At 48.3% G+C, this 22804-nt stretch overlaps 1 protein-coding gene across 2 annotated transcripts; it reads right to left on the bottom strand.

The window, feature by feature from the left end:
- Positions 1-1743: 1743 nt before the first annotated feature.
- axin2 (axin 2 (conductin, axil)) lies at positions 1744-17908 on the bottom strand. Of its 2 annotated transcripts, none has more exons than XM_041957757.1 (11): positions 17540-17908; positions 15083-16007; positions 13105-13236; positions 10607-10709; positions 8640-8780; positions 8014-8546; positions 7739-7915; positions 7397-7612; positions 7128-7262; positions 6199-6366; positions 1744-3418 (listed from the first exon to the last, which is right to left on the bottom strand). In XM_041957757.1, exons 2-11 carry the CDS (start codon positions 15889-15891, stop codon positions 3292-3294), a joined length of 2541 nt encoding a protein of 846 aa, XP_041813691.1. In that variant the 5' UTR covers positions 15892-16007; positions 17540-17908; the 3' UTR covers positions 1744-3291. The 2 variants fall into 2 exon arrangements, with proteins under 2 accessions (XP_041813691.1, XP_041813692.1); XM_041957758.1 differs by lacking the exon at positions 17540-17908 and adding an exon at positions 16218-16796.
- Positions 17909-22804: the final 4896 nt, after the last annotated feature.

Raw genomic sequence — 22804 nt, 5'->3', positions numbered from 1 at the left:
CTATTGTCAACAAATCAAATGAAAGACCGGCAATAAAAAGGATCTGATCCCTTTAACAAGTATTGTCTGTGCAGCCAAAGCTGGTTCAGATTATTCCTCTGCAGTGTGGGAAGTGATGCGTTGCAAAAGTCCAGTGAACTTCATGCAAAAGAGGTGTGTGTGTGTGTGTGTGGCTGGCTGTGTCCAGAGCAACGCACCACACACCAACACACAAAACCAGTTACAGGGTAAGCACTGCAATTTCCCAGCTTGGGATAAATAAAGTATATCTATCTATCTATCTATCTATCTAACATTGATCAGTTATGCTGAGGCAACAGCAGCGATATCGTTATTACTACAACCCATAATATAACCGTAACATAGCCAGATATAATGTTAGTTGAACATCTGTGGTGAAAGTAACGCCAAAGTAGTGTAATCAGTAACTGATTTGTTTACACTGTAATATTGCTCATTAACTGAAAACTTTTGAGTGAAAGTAACAAGTGATATGTAATAAAGTACATTGTGACACATGAAAACAGTGATCCTCTGTGTCAGCAGGTTACGTCTTCATCCAAAAACTGTTAAAAACATAACAGTGAGCCACACCGTTGCTGCTTATGAATGCACTAAATGTGTATTAATCCGCAGCTGAAAATAGTCCCCAGCAAATGCAGCATTTACTCCTGCTTGAGTCACTTTTGCTAAATCCCAGAGTGCCCAGCAGCTCAGGAAATTACTGAGCCATAAAGGTTAGCTTAGCGCTGAGCGCCACAGTCAGAGAGCGCTGAGAGGTGGACTAACACATTGTTTATTTTCATCTTTTCATGGGATTTGGTGACAATAACAAAAATGTGGAAAAACACCAGCCTGTAAAGGGTTGGATTTTTCCTCACCCAGACTAGAAATGATCAACAACTCACATGAACTTTGTCGCTTTATATGATGACAAAGTTCAAATCTCATACCTGAGATTTGAACTTTGTCTTAAAACAGTTGCCCAAATGAACATTTATGCAGCGTTGTAATGATTCCTACTGTTCACTTCCATTAAAAACACATTATAAAGGGTCTTTTAATGGCCAGTTTGAACAAGAGGAATGATTACAGCAAGCAAAACCTGTTCCAGTGTTCACATGGGCACCTGGCTGTCACATCTGAAAAACTGTCAGCCTGTCGTTTAAAGACGGACTTCAACCGGAACACATTTCACTCCTCAGGCTGCCTGATTGTCTCGACCTGTAACTCACATACATGAAGCGGCTGGTTTTCATCTGAGAGAGAGCTAAAGCTCACATGACACTCCCACTTCTGTGTAAAGAGCTGGGTAAAATAGACTTATGGCAATTATTCACCAAGTGTCTCATTAACACACACACTTACATACTCTCCCTCTCTCACTGAAACACACACAGAGGCTCTGGTGGCCAAATTAATGCATGTTTTAATTTCCAACAGGGAGTAAACTAAGAGCTGATAATGGATGCAAATCTGCCGGAGATTCCTCTCTGGATCCAACGAGTTGCACTCTCCACAGCGGGGTGTGTGTGGTGAAGTTTGCTCTACACACACCACCGTTCAAACATCCCAATTAGAGGTAGGAAAATCCATAGAACACCCCATCACACACACACACACACACACACACACACACACACACACACACACACACACACACACACACACACACACACACACACACACACACACACACACACACACACACACAGAAAACCATAGGAAACCATTTGCTAATTTGAAAAATAGAACATTTTAATAAAGGCTACATCTCTTCATAATTACAATAATTAAAGTACCGAGGCATCTTTTCAACTGAGCTCTATAGAACGCATAATTTACAGTTTACAAGTGGAGCCAAGGAAGCCATGAAAAATATTATAAAACATAAACATGATGAAACGGATACTAAAAGGCATAAAAATATCTTTTCAACATAAGGCCCCTTGTAAAAACCAAGGGAGTAATAGGACCCTGAAAACTGGGTAAAACACGGCAAGAATCCATGTAGGCACAGCTACTGTACTCAATTAAAACACTATGGACATAGTGTATATCACCACCATCATTATCATCTGCAGCTCATAGTGCAGGCTTCAAATGCACACAGAGTAACCCTACTCAAAGCAACTCAGTCACACAATCACATAGGTAAGCACGTTGGGGAGCACATAATAGAGCTTTGCGTTGGTAAATATTAATATGGGTGTAAACACATTTTGGGGACTCAAGGACCTGTTCAGGGCAGTTTCCTCTTAGTAAATACGTAGGCTATTTGTGCGATGCCTGCGCCACTGAAACAAAGGCACTAAGACGCAACAGATCAAGGCTAGCTGGGCAGAGTCCCAGAGTAGGGAATTAAACATTAATAGCATTTTTGCTCCTTTTTCATAGCACACTCAGGGCCCGTCAGAGCAGATTGGGACACAGCCACAAATAGCACTGCAGTAGTAAATATATTATCAAACTTTTAAGTGATAGAGAGCCATTCTCAAAGCTTCAGCAGTAAGCTCTCCAGCCAAGAGATCAGAGATGTCCCACTAAATCTCCAGGAACAGGAGTGAAGTTTTTGAAGAGGTATTTTTGAAGTTTACAGTTCAATATGAGGGGCAGAAAATGAATAAAACCCATTTCCTTTGCTTGAGAACTGATGCTCAGACAGGGAAAAAAAAAAAAAAAAAAAAAAAATCACGGATGTGGAAAATTGGAGAAGTTTCTCCAACTCCAAGCAGCTTGTCCATGGAAGAATAATAGGGTTGGGGCAGGGATATTTCCAATAAATAGCAATAGAAATTTTAACACAGCAATACGAGCATCACAATACAATGCAATGTACATGTATATCTGCATATACATATTAGGCAGGGTCAGGTAGGCTGTCAAGTCTCAGATTTGAACCCACCGCCCCGCTTCTTTGAGGAGTGGTCATTCACCTAGAGTCTCTAGAGTTTTCTCTTCTGGAAACGCCGAGATGTTTCAGTCCAGCATCACACAACCCTTTATTTTCTTCACTTCAAGGCGGACTGTTCACGTGATAGTCCTGTAATAGCGACAACTTGTCCTCCTTCTTTTTTCCTCTCCATCTTTCATCCGGCCCCTCAGCCCAAACCTCGTCAACATTCCTTCAACAACATCTCCAGTCCTGCAGTCTTTTAGCTTAAAAGACACATACTTTGTGTGTGTGTGCGTGTGTGTGTGTGTGTGTGTGTGTGTGTGAGCGTATGAAGGAGTACATCCATGGTGGTGCGAAGCGTCTGTAGGAGTGTAATCCACAACATGGGCAGGTCCTCACTCCATCCTCTCCACCTTGCCCAGGATCTTGCCCTCGTAGGTGGGCAGCAAGGAGCCGTCGTCTGACACCTCCTCGAACACCGCGCCACACTCGAACTCATCACTGGCCTTCTTGAAGTAGTACCTGCAACAGAGAGACAAGAGTTAACACCCGAAGAAAGTCTTTTTCATACACAACATGCACGATTCAAGATGCGGCTTATTAATCCATAAAAGTCAAAAGAAAGACCCTAAAAGTCAAACAGCTTGTTGCCACCCTCTTTGTTTAAAGCATCAAGCCTCATTTCTGCCACCCATGAAAAGCCACTCAGTGCACAATCAACCAAGCCTGCTGAGCCTGCAGGCTCTGGTTTCTCCGGGTGGGGTGGAACCTGCTGCTGAAACGTCTTGGTCTAAAATAAGAGGCTTCATCCCTCCCTCCGCTCCTTTTCTCTTCTACGTCTCCCTTTCCTTTTTCTGCATCGTGTTGTTGTGAGTTCGCCCCGACTAACAGGGGCCAATTAGGCCAGCGTGCAAATGAAGGGGTCCTTTGACAAAGGCTGAAATTTTGGGTGCCTGCAAGTCTGCCTGTCATTACCCCCCCCCCCCCACTCCTACACGGCCGCTCGCGCACATGTTACAAGACACACGTGCACAGGCTTTCACCCGCTCCTCATCCCCGTTTCATCATTACAGGGACAAAGAAAAGAGCAGAGACAAAGTGGAGGAGGAGGAGGAAGTACACGGCGTCCTTCCTCACCCCTGTTGATAGCACGAGCCCTCGCTGAGTGCTATAGGAAGGCCAGCCGACTGACAACTTTCTGTGCGCGCCCCTCGACGAAAAAATAAAAACCTAAGGAGGGGCTTCTCGTCAGCCATGACTTCACTGGGCCATTAATGATGCAAACCCCCCCAAATCCTCATTTTAGAGGAAGAGAAAGCAGCAGGGGTGGATTGGTTTGAGGGGGGGGTTCAGAATTCACTCATTAACTATGTAATGGAAAAATGCCTCGGTTTGCTCCATGTGTGGGGTGACTGGAATGTGGGTATGTTTGTGAGCATTTTGTTTTTAATGAGACGGGAGGCTGACAAAGTCGAACATGCAATACTTTTAAAGCGAAAAAAAAAAAAAAAGGTGCCTGAGTGCACATGCGCCAATCAGGATGAGGGTGGTCACTAATGAAAAGCAGCTCCATTTGAAATACAGGAAGGCTTCAACTACACGGAGTATAGGTCTCTCCTGTGAGTAAATAAGACAAAGTAGATAATTAAGAGGACGTAAAAAGAGCGTGGGACGTGTCTAATAACTGTGTCCTCCTTTCCTATCTGCAGGAGGAAAAAGAGTCGAGCTGTTGGACTGTTAAAAAAAATCTTCAAAGAGTCATGATCTTTTTTGCTGAGAGAGACAGAGACAGAGAGAGAGCCTGAATTTCCACTGGAACATGTTTTATGTGGCTAGATCTGCCCCCCTCCTCCTCCCCTTCTCTCTCTCTCCCTCCGTTTGCACTGACATCTGGCACCAATATCGTCTGGCAGGGCCCAGCAGTACTGTTCTTTGTTGAACCGCTGCCATGTTGAAATGACCCAACTCCACACATTCTCTGGCTGCTATTAAAGCGCCGTGCAGGTCTCTTTCCAAAAAATGTGGATGGTATGACACAGGAACTGAGACAGCGAGCCAGAGAGAAAAGAAGAGCGCGAGAGAGGGGGGGGGGGGGGGGGGGCAGACAGATGTGGAGGACTCGAGCTAAGTGCTTGTCACATTTGTTGATCCAGAAACGCTGCACACATCTGGACAGGAGGAAGTTTCGATCAGGTCTTTTGCTTTTTTTCCCTCCAGAAACAGTTTGATACCTGTAATTATTAACACAATACCTGACCCGTGCTTATCCTGGAGACCGTGGCAGCCTAAACAATAAATGTTTGATCTTTTCCCTTTAATGCCCACTGGAAGGGAGCAATCAATGCAAAATCTCCCTCCGCAAACACACACCGAAGCTGCGCGGCCTCAGTCGGGGCCCTGAAGTACAGCAAACAAGCGAATCTGGCATTTAACAATCAGCCTTTCAAAAATATCCATAAAATGATTACAACATGTGTAAACATTGTGCGTGTTCCACACAAGCGCATTCATGTGTACACACACACACACACACACCAGGGCAGGAAAAAAGAGGCCCTGATAGCATCAGTGAAGAATTTGCACGCTGGCCATTTGTGTGAGTCTTTGTTGGTTGAAATGAAAGGGGCCGGGGCTTCAAAGCTATGTGTATTAAGTGTGCCTTAGCATGGAAATCAATACCAGATGGGACCCAAATCACTGCAGTTCAAACTCTTCCACTAACCCCCGCACCACCCACCCTCCCTCGCTCTTGTCCTTTCCTTTTCATTGCACCCCCCTCAACACACACACACAAAAAAAACCACAGAGGCCTGTATCTGACTGCACACACACGCAGAAACAAATACTGATAGCAGCGCTCCACATTGACGCGGATAAACTAATAAATGTGGAGAAAACAGATGAGGTCATGAAGGCGCGGAGCACGATTCAAAGACATAAATTCACCAGGAGACAGTGCAGCCGCTCGGCGAGCTAACATTAGACGTTCTCCCTTCAGTTTGTGGTTGGCTCTGTTTTGACTGCTCACGACGGCTGACATGTCAAATGTTACGCTGAGACTCCAACGATCGCATATTGCAAATTCAGTTCCACTGAAGTTCCACTTTCAGACTGCACCCTGAATGTTTCAGTTTTCATTCTCAAGCGCTGTTTTACATTGAGGTCGATGGACGGACGGCGTTTTACTGCCAGCATTCATAATATCGCAGACTCCGATGGCAAAATTCACGTTACGTCACCAAAAAATCACTTTTGTAAAACCTTATACGACACTTTGTGTATTCCAGCTTCCATCTACACACCTGTAGTTGCCCTTCTTGCGGAGCTGCTCCTTGAAGTGGCCCAGGGTGAGACTGTGGCTCTTCATGGTCCTCCGGTAGGGGATCTCCTCGCCACAGAAGAAGTACGTCACCACCGTCTCGCCACTGCACGCCCCGTGGCTTCCTACGGCCTTTTTACACTCCTTCATCCTGAGAGCAGACAAGGAGGGAGACGATGAGCAGACGCCTTCGTGATGCTCGACAAGATAATGATCAAAAAGAGGAATCGGAAACAGAGCGAAGCTTCTAACGGACTCCGACAATCTACTCCTTTGAGTGTACAGAAGACAGTGCAGGACTAGAAGTACAGTAACAGCACAGAAGAGTAACATTAGTGAGTGAGTGACCCAGTGCCATCAGTAAGTGTGTACTTGTGTGTTGTGTGTGCATGGAGAGGGGGCACAGTATTATCAATTCCCCTTCAGCTATGTCCAAGGCTTTGTAGGCCCACTTCAGAGGAGCTCTCTCTCTGCTAAGCTCTGCTCACCCCAGCCGACTGCCAGCTCACTGAAGGACAGCCAATAAAAATGATACATATATATGAAAGGGATGTCTCAGTCAGGTGGTGCAGTGACTACACACTCCCCACACACAGCACAAATACACAAGATTCATGCAAACAGAGGCAGAGCCAGGCATCTGTGTACAAAGCTTAAAATAAGCTTTGCAAAGGGGGTCACCTTCTCTTTTGAGTGACTGCATGTGGGCGTGTACACGTGTGTGATCTGTGTAGGTTTGCACGTGACTACTCGTCTGTCTCCCTACATGTGCGGTGAGCAGCGCAGGTGTCAAGCGGGAAGAGTTAAAAGGGTAGAAGTACACTGCAAGGTGGAGGCTATGGCTGAGAGGAGGAGGAAGAGGAGCAGAGAGGAGGAGAGGAGGGGGAGGGCAGGACGCTAGAGGCATCGTACTCTTCTGATTGGAGACCGGGGCTGCCTGTCAGGAGGCCAGCAGGGTTGGGATTGGCTAGAGACGGAGGGACAGAGCCCTCACCCTGGACAGGCACTAGGTGGCTCTTCTCTTGCTGGAGACTGGACGTGGAATGCCTGGGAAGAGATCAGGCAGACACTTTAATACAAAAAAATACACATATTTCATTTCTAAAAGAAAATCTGGGTTGGAATAAGCAAGTACAAAGCTAAGAGCAACATTCAACAACTACTGGCTAGTTTCTGTGTACCTCTGCTTGGTGGTCTTGGTGGAGACCTCCTCCAGTCTGCGGCAGGCCTCCTCCAGCTGGGCCAAAGTGTTGGGAGGGGGCAGGGGAGGCATGGCTGGGTCCTGGATGAATGGCTGGGCTGGCTGGTGGCTACGTAGGTGGCCGCAGCTTCCACCACCACCCCACGTGTGTGTCTGGGTAGAAGAGCCTCCAAAGGATTTCTTGGTGCTCTGGTTACTGTAGGGGAGACAGAAAATAAGACTACACGCATTAACAACATGCAATGGTGGGACATAAATTAGGACATTTTGGACTAAAATAGAGCTTACAACTCATGTAAAAACCCATGAATGAGTTGCTCACCTGTGAGGCTTGTGCCTGCCCTGCCGTTTACTTTCCAGGATCCACTGCAACACATTCTGGGTGGGGTCTGTTGTGTCGCTGGGCAGCTGTAAGGGTCCACAGTCCTCCATACACCTCTCTGCTACGCCGTCCTCAGCCCCTGAACGACACACACGCCTGGACAGAGAGCTGGAACGCCTGGGAGGAAGAGAGAGAGAGTCAGTAATGATAATTTCTATGCAACCAACACAAGGAAATAGGAAATAAACAAGACAGGAACTGTGCCTGGAACTGACCCCATGCTGCTGTCTGCCGAGACAGCCCCACACATCTCTCTACCCAGGCTGCGGCTGCGCTGGTAAGGCTGGCAGGGCGGGCACTCGCCGCTGCTGGAGCACAGGCCGTGCACCCTGAGGGCTGCCTCCCTTTCAATCTGCTCCTTAGTCTTGGGACTGGCATGGTGGTGGATGTAGTGGTGGTGGATGTGTTTCGTGCTCTGCCTGCTTATGAGGGTCCTGCTGGGGCCCAAGGCCAGAGTGATGGCCCCTTGGTCAGGACTGGAGACAGAGGAACTGGAGGGCCCCGTCCTTACCAGGGCCTTGAACCCAAAGCTTGCCCGTGCGAAGGGCTTGTGCTCTGGGGAGCTGGAGCGAGGTGAGTGGCGGATGACGGCGGGGGACTGGCAGCCGGGGGTCTTCAGGACGCGAGAGAGGTGATCGTCCAGGATCGCCTGGGGGTCCTCGTCGGATGAGGCAGGGAGGAGGGTCAAGGGGTGGGGAGAGAGCTGGGGAGCACTTGCTATGATCTCTGTGTCTTCTCTTTCCTCCTCCTGGTAACAAAGTACACAAAATTATCAAGTGAGGAATAGAAAAAACAAAACACACACCTTCTGATTGACTTTTCTAGTAAAACACACACAAACCTCCTGAATCAGCTGCAGCCTCTCCTCCAAAGAGTTGATGGTGTCCTGCTTTCTCTTCAGGTTCTCCAGACGGGAGATGAGCTGGGCTGCAAACTCTGCCGGCTCCATCGGGACCATCTCCTTGGGAGGGCGGCGAGTACGCTTTGGGGAGAAGGAGATACATTAACTGCTGTCATCCCTCCAAAACCAAACCCCTGCCCCCCCCCAACTTCTACAAAGATACCCACACTCCTCTCCCCTCATCTATCTACACGTATGCTTTGTTCTCCACCAGCTCCATCACTGGTGGCACTGATCGGGGCACGTTCACAGGCACCCAGGGCTACGGGGTTGTTTGGAGGGGTGGCAGGCCTGGTGTATGGTCATTCTGAGCTAGGCCTCGGCTGGTTCCCCCTGTCATCATCAGCAGGCCTCTTTAAAGTCAGCTCACTTCAAAGGCTTCCTCGTCAAATATCAAACACTCAGTGGGGGGAGAATAGGACGGCGGAGGGAGGGACGGAGGGATAGATAGATGGGAAGCAGTGGCTTTACATCTTGGAATAAAAGCCACATATCGACAGGGGGTGGAAGAGAACTCCAGGGAGGAAAGGATGAGGGATTAAAAAAAAATGGGGAGAAGTTGAGATGCAGAGATGTGTGCTCGCAGGAGGGCAGAGAACGAGAAAATGAAGAGAAGGAAGGAGTGGAGGAAAGAGATAAAGGTGCCAAAAAGGATGGGAGATCAGTCAGGTTGAGGTAATTTATTCCCCCCTTGTCACACACTGGGCAACTTTGAGGTACAGTATAGTGACAGTAGGAGAATGTGTGTGTGTGTGTGTGTGCGTGCGCAGATCTTAAATTATTTGCATTTTTGCACTAGGGCTTTCTTGATTTTTCTTCTTTTTTGTTTCTATCATCCCTTTGTAGTAGGGATGAAGGGGAGAAAAAGAGTGAGAAAAAGAGGCGCTGTCTGATGGAGCCTAGGGCTGCGGCACCATGGGAATGGCAGCCATCGCCAAAAATCAGACGGGAAACAAAAACAAGAATAAAAGCGAAAATAAAGCAAAAGGGGGACAGTGAGAGAAGAGTGTCGAGAAGCAATCTGTGGAGCTTTTCCTTACACAAGTAACACTTGCTGCATGTCTCACGGTGTTGAAATAAAAACGATGGTTACGTCAAGTTGCTTCTGTTGTTACGACTTGTGCAAGATGCTTCCCTGCATGTGCTCCGGACCCCTTCCCTGAACCTGGAGCCTCTCTAAAGCCTTAAGCTACCAACTCCCCTCTGACCCACTGAGAGCTCACATGACACACTCAAACTCTTCCCTAAGATCCTTCACTTTTAGCAAAGGGGGGGCTGGCTGAGTGAGTGTGTGTGTGTATGTAGGGGGGTGGGGTTGCAGCGGAAAAAAAGGGGGCCAGCTCTGTTGGAAGTTGTCACTTCCCTGCGCGTTTGCTCCATTCATCCTTGGATCAAAGTGCTGCGTGTGCGTGCGCGTGAATGCGTCTGCAGATCTTTGTGTTTTTGTTGGGAACCGGGCTGATTTCAGAGCCCTCGGGATAGAGCGGCAGAGATCTTCCTCATTTCTCCCTATTCTCCATATTTACGGCGTCGGTAGGGAAGAAAAACCCCGGCGCGTTCCGAGCGCTGCGGCGATAAACAGCTTAGAGACCTCACCGTCTCCCGCAGACTTCAAGGAACCCTAATGGGGGTGTAGGTGACACCAAAGGTAGCGAGGGGGGCTCGTGTTTGTATGTGTGTATGTGCGCTTCTGTGCGTGTGTGTGTGAGTGGGAGGCTGGATCTTTGACGCTACTCTTCAGATCTTTGCTGGTGTTGTTGAATTGAGAATGCCGAATACAGTTTGCACGGTACTATTCATAGAACCAAGAGAGACCCGGAACAGAGGGTGGTATGGAAATTACACTGTGGGACCCAGGTTCAGAAAGACTTCTGAGTGTGTGTCTGTGTGTGTGTGTGTGTACTTACAGGGAAAGCAGGCAGAGAAACTTGGCTGTTCATCCTCATGTTGCGCTGCATCTCTCTCTGTAGATGTTTCTTGGAGCCCAGTTTATACGGAGGGATGCCATCTCTGGGGGCGTACAGAGAGAACATAAAGGTCAATTACACAATCAGATAAATCATTGAAGACCAAACAGACGTTCAGGAAGGAGCTTGATAGCCAAATGGGTAGATCAAATGCAGTTCAGGCAAGAATAAATCTCATTTATTTACTCTCCCATCCATTTTGGTTCTCATCTTTTAGACTCAATTTGAGAACAGAAAAGGTGCTCAGAGGTAAATCACGCCAGCGTTTCCGGGTCGTGTCGCTGTGACGGAGCAGACCAGGATACATGGATCGGAGTGAGGTGGTGGGAGGCTGTGTTTGCCCTAGAAACGACACTCATTTTCAGCTGTGGCTCCAGCGCAGCACTGGGAACCCTGCTGGCCATTTCCTTTTAACAGGACACACACACACACACACACACACACACACACACACACACACACACACACACACACACACACACACACACACACACACACACACACACACACACACACACACACACACACACACACACACACACTCGGCAGTCACACGGCACGCTGCTCTACTGGCCAGAAGTAGCGTCGGCATTAGCATTCCCCTACCGGCTTTTACACCGAGTCGAGGACACTGTTAGCATTAGCTACTCATTATACTTCAAAGATTTACTGCAGGACGGGACCCAGGGGTGTAGCTAACCTGGTTAAATCTATCTGAGGGACTGAAAGGCTGACTGGCTGAAAAAATGAAATCAAACAACAAACAGCAAAGCTCGAGCTTCAAACCGAAGCACTTGACAGTGCAGAACAGTGTCTTTTCTCCATGCTAAACAGCAGCTTCCTGGTGACCTAGCCTAACTGAGGAGCACTTTTCCACTTTTGCTTTGAAATGCCACAGTCATGCGCATAAGCAACCCCCCCACCTCCCCACCCTCCCAATCTTCATTTGGCAAGCGCTGCCGCAGCCAGCCTCTGATCTCCGCACATCAAAAGGCTGGTTTGTAAGATAAGGTAATGTTTGAAGTCTGCGCAGCTGCATTCCCCAGCGTCCAAGCAAATCCATAAATAAGATATAAGCAAAAATCCCCCCTCCACCACTCTCTTTCTCTTCCCACCCAGCCGCCTCCTCCCCCGTCGCTTTTTTTCCTTTTCAATTCTTTTCTTTATCTGCAAATGAGATTCAAATGTTTATGGGTCCTTACAACTGACCTAAAGGGAGGCATATATTCTGATCAAGAGCAGAGCGAGGCAGGAACTGAAAGGGGGGGGGGGGTTGTGTCCCTGTGTCCAGGGCTTTGTCACTGCACTGGGCAAAGTACAGCAGAACAGGACTATATGGGCTCCGGCCACTTTGAAGCAGAGATAGGCCAGAGCAGAGGACTCACTATTGTTAAAAAAAAAAAAAAAAAAAAAAAAAAAAACTGTTTACAGCCGCCCGTGTCTTTAGCTCAGTCATGGCGAACCTTGCCGCTTCAGTGACATCATCCACGCAGGGCTTCACGCCTCCCGTGTGACATGAGGCAAAGAAGAAGATTGTTCTGCTTTCTGTCCAACAGCCAGCTTGACTCGAGTGCCGCTGGCCTTGAGCCCTGCACCACGAACTGACTTCATAGCGCCGAGTCACTTGAGAGACACGTGATTGCGCCATTGTAATCCTCCAGAAGAACGAGGCCAGAGGCACGTACACAGATAAGCACAAACCACATGCGGACAGAGACATAACACTTGAGCGCTACTTTTAAGATGAAACGATCAGCAGATTCCTCGATTAGTCAGTCCACAGGCGGCTAATTGACGACACTTTTGATGATAGACCAATCATTTGAGTCATTTAGCAAACAAAAACCAGTTGTTGGTCAGACAAAACAAGTTAACGTGTTCTCAGATATTTTGATTAGCGATGTTCACAATTTCCTGACATTTTATTGACCAAATTAATCATCAGTTAATTAGAAAAATTATTCAAACTTTTTATAGACCAAACAACTAATCGATTAATTGAGCAAATGACAGAATAATCACCAATGAATATCGTTGCAGCCGCACAATATCAAATTGAACCATTAACTGCAACCATAGAGTACTTTGAGAAACCATCTTCCAGCAGGGCCCATGTAAAGCCCCTGTACTCATCCCCACGTATCAGCTCACAAAGTCTCTCCAGCATTTACATGATGTGTAAAAGAGTTTGAGAACAGAAGGATGGGGCTTGGCGCTGACCCACGCCACATCCTGGCTGCACCGCCGTTTTCGAGAGGTCACCATTCACCAGTATTTCCACTACAGCAGACCATTCTTCCAGTCTGGCTTCGACTCCCAGCTGAGGGAACGTGTCACTCTGTTTTTTTTTTTCATTTCCACTGCACCACACCACACTCCTGAAACACCCTCATGAGCTGACACACACACACTTGCATGTTTGGTTAATATTCACTTACACGCTGCTGTCAGTCACGGACATGGCATCGTCGGTCAAGGCGTCACTGGACACCTCGCTGTCATTGGTGCTGCTGACGGGGGCAAAGGAGCCGAAATGGCAGGGGTTGAGTGGCTCTCCTCTCTTGTACGATCTGGGGAGGTTACAGCACAAATCAGATTAAGCAGTGTCCAACAGGTGGGTGACATTTCATTTCCACTTGGCAAGAAAGCAGGTGAGTGTGTTTCACTTGTTGAAGATCAAGACAGGCTGTGTCTTCAGAGGTTGGTGACACTGATTGAATGAGTGAGTGTGCGTGTGTGAATGTGAACTTGTCTGCTACCAGCAGCAACTAGACCCTGTGATGAATGAATGTGAGTGGCCAGCCTGAGGCCCAACAACCTCCTTCCCTCCAACACGAGTTCATCTCCGCTGGGAAAGTTGCGGTTTTCTCCTTATGGCCCATTTATGGCTCCTTAAATCGCCTAAAATGTCCCTCTTTCCATTTCTCTCATTCACGCTCACTCTTTCCTCAGCGTCCACCCCCCCGCTGTGCATGCATTCTTGCCGTGGTACAGCAGGAGGAGAAAAGGGGGGAGTGACCAGAAGAAAACAGTATAGAGCGGAAGCATGAGAGTGTGTCAGAGAAGGGAAGAAAAGGGAGAGGGGAAAAAAGGGGGGTCTTCGTGAGGAGGGAGAGACCCAGCAGGACTAAATCTGTAGGCCCCCCAACTCCAGGCTGACCTTCAGAGGGGCTTGCAAAGAGTCAGGTATTTAACACAGCTGGCCTTGCATTCTTTCCTCCCTGCCTCTCTCTCACCCCCTCATTTATCCTTTCTCCTCCCTCCCTTTCTTTCATGAGGTGTACCCCCCCCCCCTTCTGTCCTTCCTTTCCGCTCTCTTTCCCCTCACTTTCGCTCCAAAAGCATGCCTCGTAGTCCCCATCCCGAACATTTCAAAAGGAAAAAGATAAAAGTGGAGGAGGCGCAGGGGGGGGGCAAAGGGGGGAATCAGAGGAGAATTGACGCCAACAAGAAAAGAGGGAAGAGGAGAGTGAGAGGGTTTGGCTGGGGGGGGGCGTGTTGATTCTGTACTGTAGCTGCTGCCGTTCAAGGGTTTGTTTTTAAAAAAGAAAGTCAGATGAGAGGAGGTGAGGAGAGGGAAGCGGAAAGGGGAGAAATGGGTTCCACATGTTTTGAATCTGCAGGGTGACAATGGGCGGGGGGAGAGAAAGGCACCGGGGCTTCATGTCATCTCTCATTGGGCAGCGAGACTCACACTACAGGAGAGAGAACCACCAACACACACAAGCTGTCAATCCATGCTGTCCAAAGCAGGTAGCTGTCAGTGCGCTTATCCTGTCACACTCAGTGTAGAAGTTAAGATCTATGTGCAGCCTGGATTCAGCGTCCCACCAGCAGTGGCGGCAGCATCAGGGGGTGTCCCAATGCTGCCACAGGTTTTTACATACAGCTACTCCTCAAGAAAGCCTTTCATTTGACTGGGAAGCAGGCTGATTTACTCCTTTAAAAACTGACATAACAAGTATCTGAAAGAAGCCACAGAACATCTATTTCAAAGTGCCATCAATAGACCTGCTACAGGTTTCTATCCCTGCCAAAAGGCTCGAGGACAGTGTGGTACAGGAGGAGGCATAGCATAGCAATGTCATCATCTATTATTTGCCGGCTGGGGCCGGAGCCAGCCGTGCTCTGTGAACTTTTCCCGTGGAAGACGATCCCTCATTCTGCTGAACTATTTCAAAGGGCCGGAAATCCAGGCGAGCGCCAGCGGAGGGCTGCTGCTGGAGCTGCTGAGAGGGGCCAGAGAGCCAGGGAGGGAAAGGCAGACAGAGCTCTCTGCAAACTTAAAAGAAACCCTGAACTGATTTGGAGAAAAGCATGTGTTGCACTTTTACGCACGGGCTTTCCAGCCGCCTGTCTGCATGCAGCGTGGGTCTAAACCTTAATGCAGTTGAAAAAAAGGTGTTGCAGACGTACCTGTATCCCCTTTCGATCACCTCCACCGCCCTCATGGACACGGTGGCCCTCTGCGCCTTCGCCGACAGTCCAACCAGCGCTCTGGCTTTGAAATCACAACTCCACTCCTCCTCTTCGTTGAGCGTGGGCAGGTATCCACACACCACCTTCAGGTCGCCCAGCCCGTTCGAGGTGACGTGATTCGGGTTCTCTCCCCCGGTCCTCACGTACTCGAGGTAAATGTCAGAGGTCAGAAACATCTGGTACGCGTTCTCCTCCATGTTGGTCTGGATCTCCGTCTGCGCCTGGTCGAACATGGCAGAGTCGATGTGCTGCTTCTTGATATTATCCCGTATGAAGGTTTTAGTCGCGGGCTTGAGCTGCTTGGCGACAATGCTGTTGTTCTCGATGTAGCGCTTGTAAATTGCTTTGGCGACTCTCTGCGTTTTGGTATCCTTGAGGTCCATTTGCCTGAAGCCATTGCAGGCAAACCAAAAGTCTAAAGTATCGACGCATTTCTCTCGCTCCAGGAATGTCCTAAAAAGATGAGCACCGTCCTGGTCCCCGAGGAGCGAGTGCAAAGACTTTGTCCACCGGGAGAGCGGCGAATCCGGGGAGGCACTCCCCTCTGGCTCCCCGAGACCATCCTCGTTCCTCCTCGCCGAGGAGCCCGGAGAGCCGAGCACAACCGATTTGGGAGGCTCCAAGGGTTTCATCATTGCGAGTTTGCCGGGGTAGCAGGGCGCCTCGCCCTCCTCCCCCGGCACCGGGGGTCGAGGAGCATCTTCTCTGAAACTACTGGCAATATGGTCCATAAGCGCCCGGCTCATGGCTCTGAAGGCAGCAGGAGAGAGCCTGTGTTGTTCGCCTCCTCTGAGCTTCTACTGTAATCTCCTCACTCTCTTATGTCAGCGGGGGAGCTTCTCTCGGGCTGCCCGTCTTCTCTCTGAAACACAAAGTATTGATCTAATCAAAACCAGATCCGCCCCAACTTCAAAGGGGGAAAGACGCAGTAAGAGTCTTTTCAGACCCTCGCTGACTTTTACAGAAGAAGACAGGCTAGTTCACAGAGAGAGGGGGAGAGAGAGAGGGAGGAAGAAAATCAGAGAAAACGCTGCAGCAGCATTACATAAACAGCATTTCTTCATATCTCGACCTGGAATGTGATCTCTGCCGAGCCGCCGTTGGACCGGACGCAAGTTGACTAGAATTTCCCAGTGATTTCGCACATGCACTGAAAAACCACCTGAGCGATGCCTGAACTCAACCTACACCATCCTCCTATTCGATAACAACACGAGAAGTAGTAATCACACGTATGTCAAGCTTGGCTGTGACCCGAACGCCATTAATAAGTCATTAATCCTTCAAAATGACAGAGCATTACGCACGGACACAGCTTCATTAGCGCTTCCGGATCCATCACGCCTGATGTCAGGGTTGTAGCCTGGATGCCTGCTGCAGATCGCAAGCACATGTCCCTCTACCATCCCTGCCACTTTCTCATTTTCTGGCCAGTCATTTCTCTACATCTCATCACAGGCGGCCAAATCACGTCAAATTGAGCCCCTCTGCGAGTACCTGTAGGACACCGATGTGGGACAAACTGGAAGAAGATCGAAAAACGTGACCGACATAGTTAATAGAGTTCACTGGCGGCTGCTGCTGCGTTTAGAGTCCTAGCTGCTACCGGAGCTTTAACACGTTCAAGTGTTTAAATCATCCAGTTATCTGCTGCTCCATTATCGCAGAGGTGACGAGCACTTTGTTACAGATGATCGTCTCTGCGCCCCAGAGCATCAATGCCACAACGCATCAGCGGCTGATGCGCAACATTACAGATGTCACTTTGGATCACTGACGCACGGTTACACCGCTCAAGTGTTTAACTTGTCCGAGACAGGAGAGAAACAGAGCCGGGCACAGCAACAACTCAAAATCTTTCTATCCAGACACCACAGCCTACTTCTAAAATAATAATGCTAATAATGAGAATAAAAGATAAGCAGATCTTCAGAATCATATTCCACCAGATTACATTACAACCCCATTCACGTTAATGCTGTCGCGCAGTCCGGAGTCTGTTAAAGTTACTTTAATGTTGCATTTAAGGCGGAAAAAACAAGCCCCGTTTAACGTCCAATCCCAAGTACGCGAAAGTCTCAGATCTTGTGGGGGAGGAATTCCACAAAAACAAACGAGCGACTTCTCACAATCAGCTGCTTAAATATAAAAATCGCACAAATGCCGAAAAAGAAAAGTGAAAGACACAGAGACGCTCCGACGCGTTTTTCTGCTCTTTGGACGCGAGAAAAGCGGTTCGCTTCCCCCAGAACATTACTTCAAAGGCGAGTCAACAGCACATCAAAGGGAGCTCCAGTGGGGGCCGGTTTGAGGAGGCACACACACACACACACACACACACACACACACACACACACACACACACACACACATACACACACTCTGCTAACTTACCATCGATCCACGAGTTCTCCCCTCAAATTAAACTCCAGTTGTCGGGGCGGTTTTTTATCCACAAAAAGCGCGTATAATCCACAGTGCTCGTCTCCGCGACGCGTCCAAATACAGTCCGTTCAGGTTTGAGTCGGTTTACGGAGAGAAAAACGCACTCGAGAGGAAAAAAAATACCGCTTTTCTCCCTCCTCCTTTTCTCCTCCCTCCGGTTTCAGGCTGCCATGCCGCACGGTAGGTCTCTCCTGCAGGCGACTCCAACACCAACTGAGCCGACAGGCTGGAGCAGCGCACTTCAAAGTCAGGAACCGACTGCCGGGTCCCGACAGCTGCATAAAAAACAATTGCAGCTTGATGCCTCCGAAAAAAAGGAAAACAAGCGGCGGAGCTTCCCGGATGCGTCGCAGTCACTCCGGATGAAACGCATTTTAAAGGCTGCTCGGTTTATTCCCCGACCCGCGAGCTTTTTGCCACGTTTTACCAACCTTTCCCCAGATCGCCAAGTTTTAACTACATAGCGAGGACCTTATCAAAGACAAGCAATCTTGAGCCAACTCCCCGAGGCTTTGGAGCGTCAGAAGTAACTGATCTGCCGCCCCAATAGCATTATCGCTACAATCCCTCTGTTGCTACATAAACTTTAAAGACGCAGGGATCTTTTCTTTTCAAGACCCGCATAGTTTTTTTTTTAGATTAATCCGCTGGAGTCCCGGGGATGCACAATGCATGCACCGGCGTGTATCAAATGGCACGTTCACTACCTCATATGAATTTTTTTGGTCACATAACAAGAAGACAATGGCCCGGTCGAATAATGAAACTATGATTTTTAATCCCCTTAAGGCGCTGTTTGGAAAGGAGAGAGGCACAGATGTGTCCCTCCTGCAGGATTCAAAGGCTTTTCAAAAGTTTTCTTCATTATGCTTAAAGCGTCTATTTTAAATGAAAGTCACTTAAACTACCCACAGACATCATTTAGATACATGTTGCAATAGGAAATCACAATGCTGTTATCACTCCACAGCTCCTACCAGTGGCTGCAGGGGCACATACAGGCGCCTGCCAGATTAAAACGTCTGTTCAGTGAGGATAACTTCCCTGAAGGATGTTATCATATCATTTTAAGCAACAGAAGAAGAAGGAGTCCTCCTCTGTGCAGCCCTGACAGCACAGCTCTCTGCTTTGTGCGTGCCCTTTAAGTGCAGTGCAGATAACACGGAAAGGAGTGAAAAGCCCACAGACAGATCAGCCATTCAATAAACATCCATTCACGGGTCAGACTGTGAGGAGTCGTTTGGATGCAGACGGCGGCTGGTCATTTTGGACGTGGCGCGTCCTTTATTCACGCTGCTCTGGCTACAGGCACTGATGTTAATAGTGTTTATAGAACAGTGTCAATAGTGTTGTGGACAGGTCTTCAGTGGCCAAATGAACAGCCACAGGAGATCCCCTGTACAAGAGGACTGTAGGTGTCTGTGTGTCCTTGTTCTCTCAGTGGACAGCAATTCAAAAAGTACAGCACAAAGACGGCAAACACTTTGATCAGCCCGTCTGCTAAAGGTGCCGTGAAACTTTCTCTCTTGATGCCTCGCTTCCCATCAACGTTAATAAAAGAGGAGATTGCTCTTGAAGAGGCCGTGATGACTAAGGGATTACTCATCGTTCAGAGGCCACTTTATCGCGCTCACATCCTGCACAAAAACATTCCCAGTGTGTGTGCATCACACTCACTGTCCCAGCAGAAGATGGAGTGCGCTGATTGCCATCAGGGGTATTCACACCCCTGGGGGCGGCTGCAGTTGCTCAGGGGTGAGTGGAAGGCTTGTGTGAAAGCACGGCTAATTTGCAAAACAGAAATCAATCCACTTATTGAGTTTGCTGTTACACCTGACCACCATGTGCGAGCCAGCCATGAAAACTAGTTAGCAAGTGAGCAGAGAAGCTGAATCCGTTAGCTGAAAGTGACGGATAAGGGTGGATAAAAAAGATGGATGAATGGCTGAAATTGGTAAAAGTGATGGATGAACAGTCGAACGTGTTGGATAAAATGTTAAAAAAAAGGCACAGGAGGGGAAGCCTACTACAGAGCTGTGTGGGTACATCTGACAAGCAAGGTTGGAAAGCCCTGATATACAGTAGATCTGACATCTGGAAGAACGCCAGATGTGACACACTCATGACTCAGAGTTAAAACGAGTTTGCACAAACACAGTTTCTGGTCTCATAAAAGCTCATCCACACAGTCCAGGTCTTTCCATGGGTATACAGGTCATCTGGCTAATATACCGAGTGCTACCCCGACAATGTCAGCCTTTGTTAACTTTGGAGGGCTGAGGCTGACCTCTGACAGTAAACACACCAGGGTGGAAACCATCACCATGGCGATGGTGTGGACCCCCTGCCAGCACCAGGGGCCAGTTGAGCCCTCATGTCCTGCCTCGTCAACCCCCTCCACGGCTCATGGGAGGTCCCCATAGGTCGGGTCTTCCCTGCTGCCCCTCAGGAGCTGACCTCAGGTCTGTGACTGGCCTGAGACCAGGGGTGTCCTTGGCTCCTGGCCCTATAAAAAGACCCTTGAAAGAGGGCTTCAGGGGGAGAGGTTATGGGGTGTAACTGTCTGTCGGTTTGGGAAGATATTATTACCGGGACAGGTCAAATTCAGCCGGACTACAAAGAGCCCTATGAATAGAGACGGTCGGGCACATAAATCACTTGTGAGCCCAATCGATTCTTTAATGTTGACTGCTGCTTTTTTGCGTGTGCACAAAACACACAAAGCAGCTAAATTTTCCACAGCATCTAAAGTCATATTTGATGAAAAACACCATCTAACAACCAAAGAGGACTACAGAGGTTTTTTACGACTGTGTTATATGGTCTCCTGAGCAGCCTTGGCCTGTCGTAACTGCTACTGGCCACCTCAGTTGCAGTCATAAACACTCCGAGTGTGTGTGTGTGTGTGTGTGTGTGTGTATGTGTGTGTGTGTGTGTGCGTCTGCCGGTGCTGTCCTCTCTGTGCTGCAGCTCTGTGATCAGTAACTGCTCTCAATTACAGTATTGTGTGCTGTTCCTTTCGGCTTGGGGTTAAACTCTTTGCAGACCCCTTTGAAGTACTCATCCCTTTATCTCAAGCCAGAGCCAAGAATTTGGGGGAGGACAATGGAAAATGAAACCAAGAGGGAAGCTTATGGCAATTATCAACCAGGGCCATGAGGAGGAAGTCAGCTCACGCAGTCACAGAGAGAGAGGGAGAGCAGATAAAGAGAGCAGGAGACGGCCAATGTAGGACAGGGGGTTACTGTTTCAAGTTTGTTTGGTATGTACACACCCCAGGCAACAACCGACTGCCGGGAGAGGAAATGGAGGCTACCTCTTCAAAGTAGGTGACAACAGGGGGACAATGGCCTCTGAAGGGAGCAAGGAGCTGATGAGAGGAGCCGCGGTGGAGGTGGGGGTGCAGGGGGTCAAAACACAACACAAGCGAGGACCAAAGAGGACGGGAGGAGAAGGACGGAGGAGAACGGAGGGAGAAGTGCCGTTGTCAGCAGAATCAAATGGCACGCAGAGAGCTGGGGAAGATACAATTAAAGTGTGGAGTTAAGACAGGCTTTGAAGTTGGACATGGTGCATAATACCCTTAAAAGTTAAGGAAGGGCAACAATTCGGCAGTTTGTTATGGGGCTGTTTTGAAAGAGGAGGGGAGGGGGGTGTAGTGCAAGTGGTGGGAGGGTTTGTTTTTGAAAGGGTTCAGTTTGAGGGGAATGAAGTTGGATTTCAAGCGCCAATTGGCCCCAGAAGGAAGTTTTTTTTTTTTTTTGCATAACAGAGAATTTAAAGTGCGAGTGGGAGTCGGCGCCTACCTGTGCATTTTGATGATGGGGATGAGTGTGTGAAAGATGGAAGAAGAGGAAAGAGAGATGTGTTGGAGAGAGTGGAATGGGGGAGCGAGGCAGGTGAAAGAGAAAAAGACTATGAAGAAAGAATGAGACAAACAGGTGGGGAATTGGTAGCGAAGGAAGGCAGAGAGGAAATAAAAGAGAGGCGAAAAGGGGGGGGGGCACTGTTGAAGGTTATTTATTGGTTTTTTTCCCTCATTTTAATCCCATTTTGCGCTTGACTTTTAAGTCTACCAATGTATAGAAACAATGTCGGATGCACTGTCTAATCCCGTTTGGGCCATGAAGCTCACTCCACACTGACAGTAATGACTTTCATTTCCTCTGCTGCTCGCACTGCAGCACCATGCAGACACTTCACAGGCCGGACGCCACTGCTCCGCCATGCTTGACAGGACAGCGATCCGTCTCCGAATCAGTCTTAACCTGAACCCTGGGCTCCCTCACTCATCCTTAATCCATCGCTTTAACCCCATCTTCCTCTTTCCTGACTCGGGAGCGCAGGGTGCCCAGACTGGTAAGGTGATTAACTCGCTCGTCCATTCAACAGATGCCAGACTTTTTTTCTTTTTTTTTTTATCTCTTTCCCCGCTTCCTGTTCCTCCATTACACGGGTGTGACGCGTCAACGGCGCGAGCAACATGGCAACAGATCTGATGTCTACACGAAAGCAGATAAATGTGAAATGCCATTCACGTGTCGGATGCTTGTCATTAACACTGAATCACCAAATCAAGAGAACAACATGAATCTCTTCCTTCTGCGAGCGCAGACAATTTGAGCCAGCAGGTGAAGATTCTTCAGAGATCATGTAACAGTCATGCACATAATTGAGACCACCTCCAGGGCAGAAGCTACAACCCCAAGTCCAAAAACAGTTGGGACGCTGTGTAAACAAATAAAACATGTGACAACTCGCCAATCCTTTTTGACATATAGTCAATTAAAAACAGTACAAAGACAATATATTTAATGTTTCACCTCATCAGCTTCATTGATTTCTGTAAATATCTGCTTATTCTGAATTTAATGCAGCAACAAGTTTCAAACAAGTTGGGACAGGAGCAACAAAAGACTGGGAAAGTAGTGGAACGCTCCAAAAACACCTGTTTGGAACATTCCACAGGTAAAAAGGGTTGATTGGTAACAGGTGATAGTATTGTGATTGGGTATGAAAAGAGCATCCTGGAAAGACTCAGTTGTTCACAAGCGAGGATGAAGCGAGGTTCACCACTTTGTGAACACATGATTGGATAAAGGATGCTACTACATGGGCTCAGGAACACTTTGTCAGTAAATACAGTTCTGTTTTAGTCATGTTTTACACAGTGTCCAAACTTTTTTTTGATCCAGGGTTGTAAGATTTGACTGT

The sequence above is a fragment of the Chelmon rostratus genome, chromosome 17 (assembly GCF_017976325.1).
Source record: "Chelmon rostratus isolate fCheRos1 chromosome 17, fCheRos1.pri, whole genome shotgun sequence".
Lineage (NCBI taxonomy): Eukaryota > Metazoa > Chordata > Actinopteri > Chaetodontiformes > Chaetodontidae > Chelmon > Chelmon rostratus.
The sequence above is the reverse complement of the archived record's forward strand: the minus strand, read 5'-3'. Positions and strand labels throughout refer to the sequence as shown.

Coding starts and splice junctions, on each gene's coding strand:
- axin2 (XM_041957757.1), bottom strand. CDS start 15,891: ATGAGCCGGGCGCTTATGGACCATATTGCCAGTAGTTTCAGAGAAGAT. Junction 10,710..13,104: donor TCCGTGACTGACAGCAGCGT/GTAAGTGAATAT, acceptor GTACGCCCCCAG/AGATGGCATCCCTCCGTATA. Junction 7,613..7,738: donor GGCAGGCACAAGCCTCACAG/GTGAGCAACTCA, acceptor TCTCCCCTACAG/TAACCAGAGCACCAAGAAAT.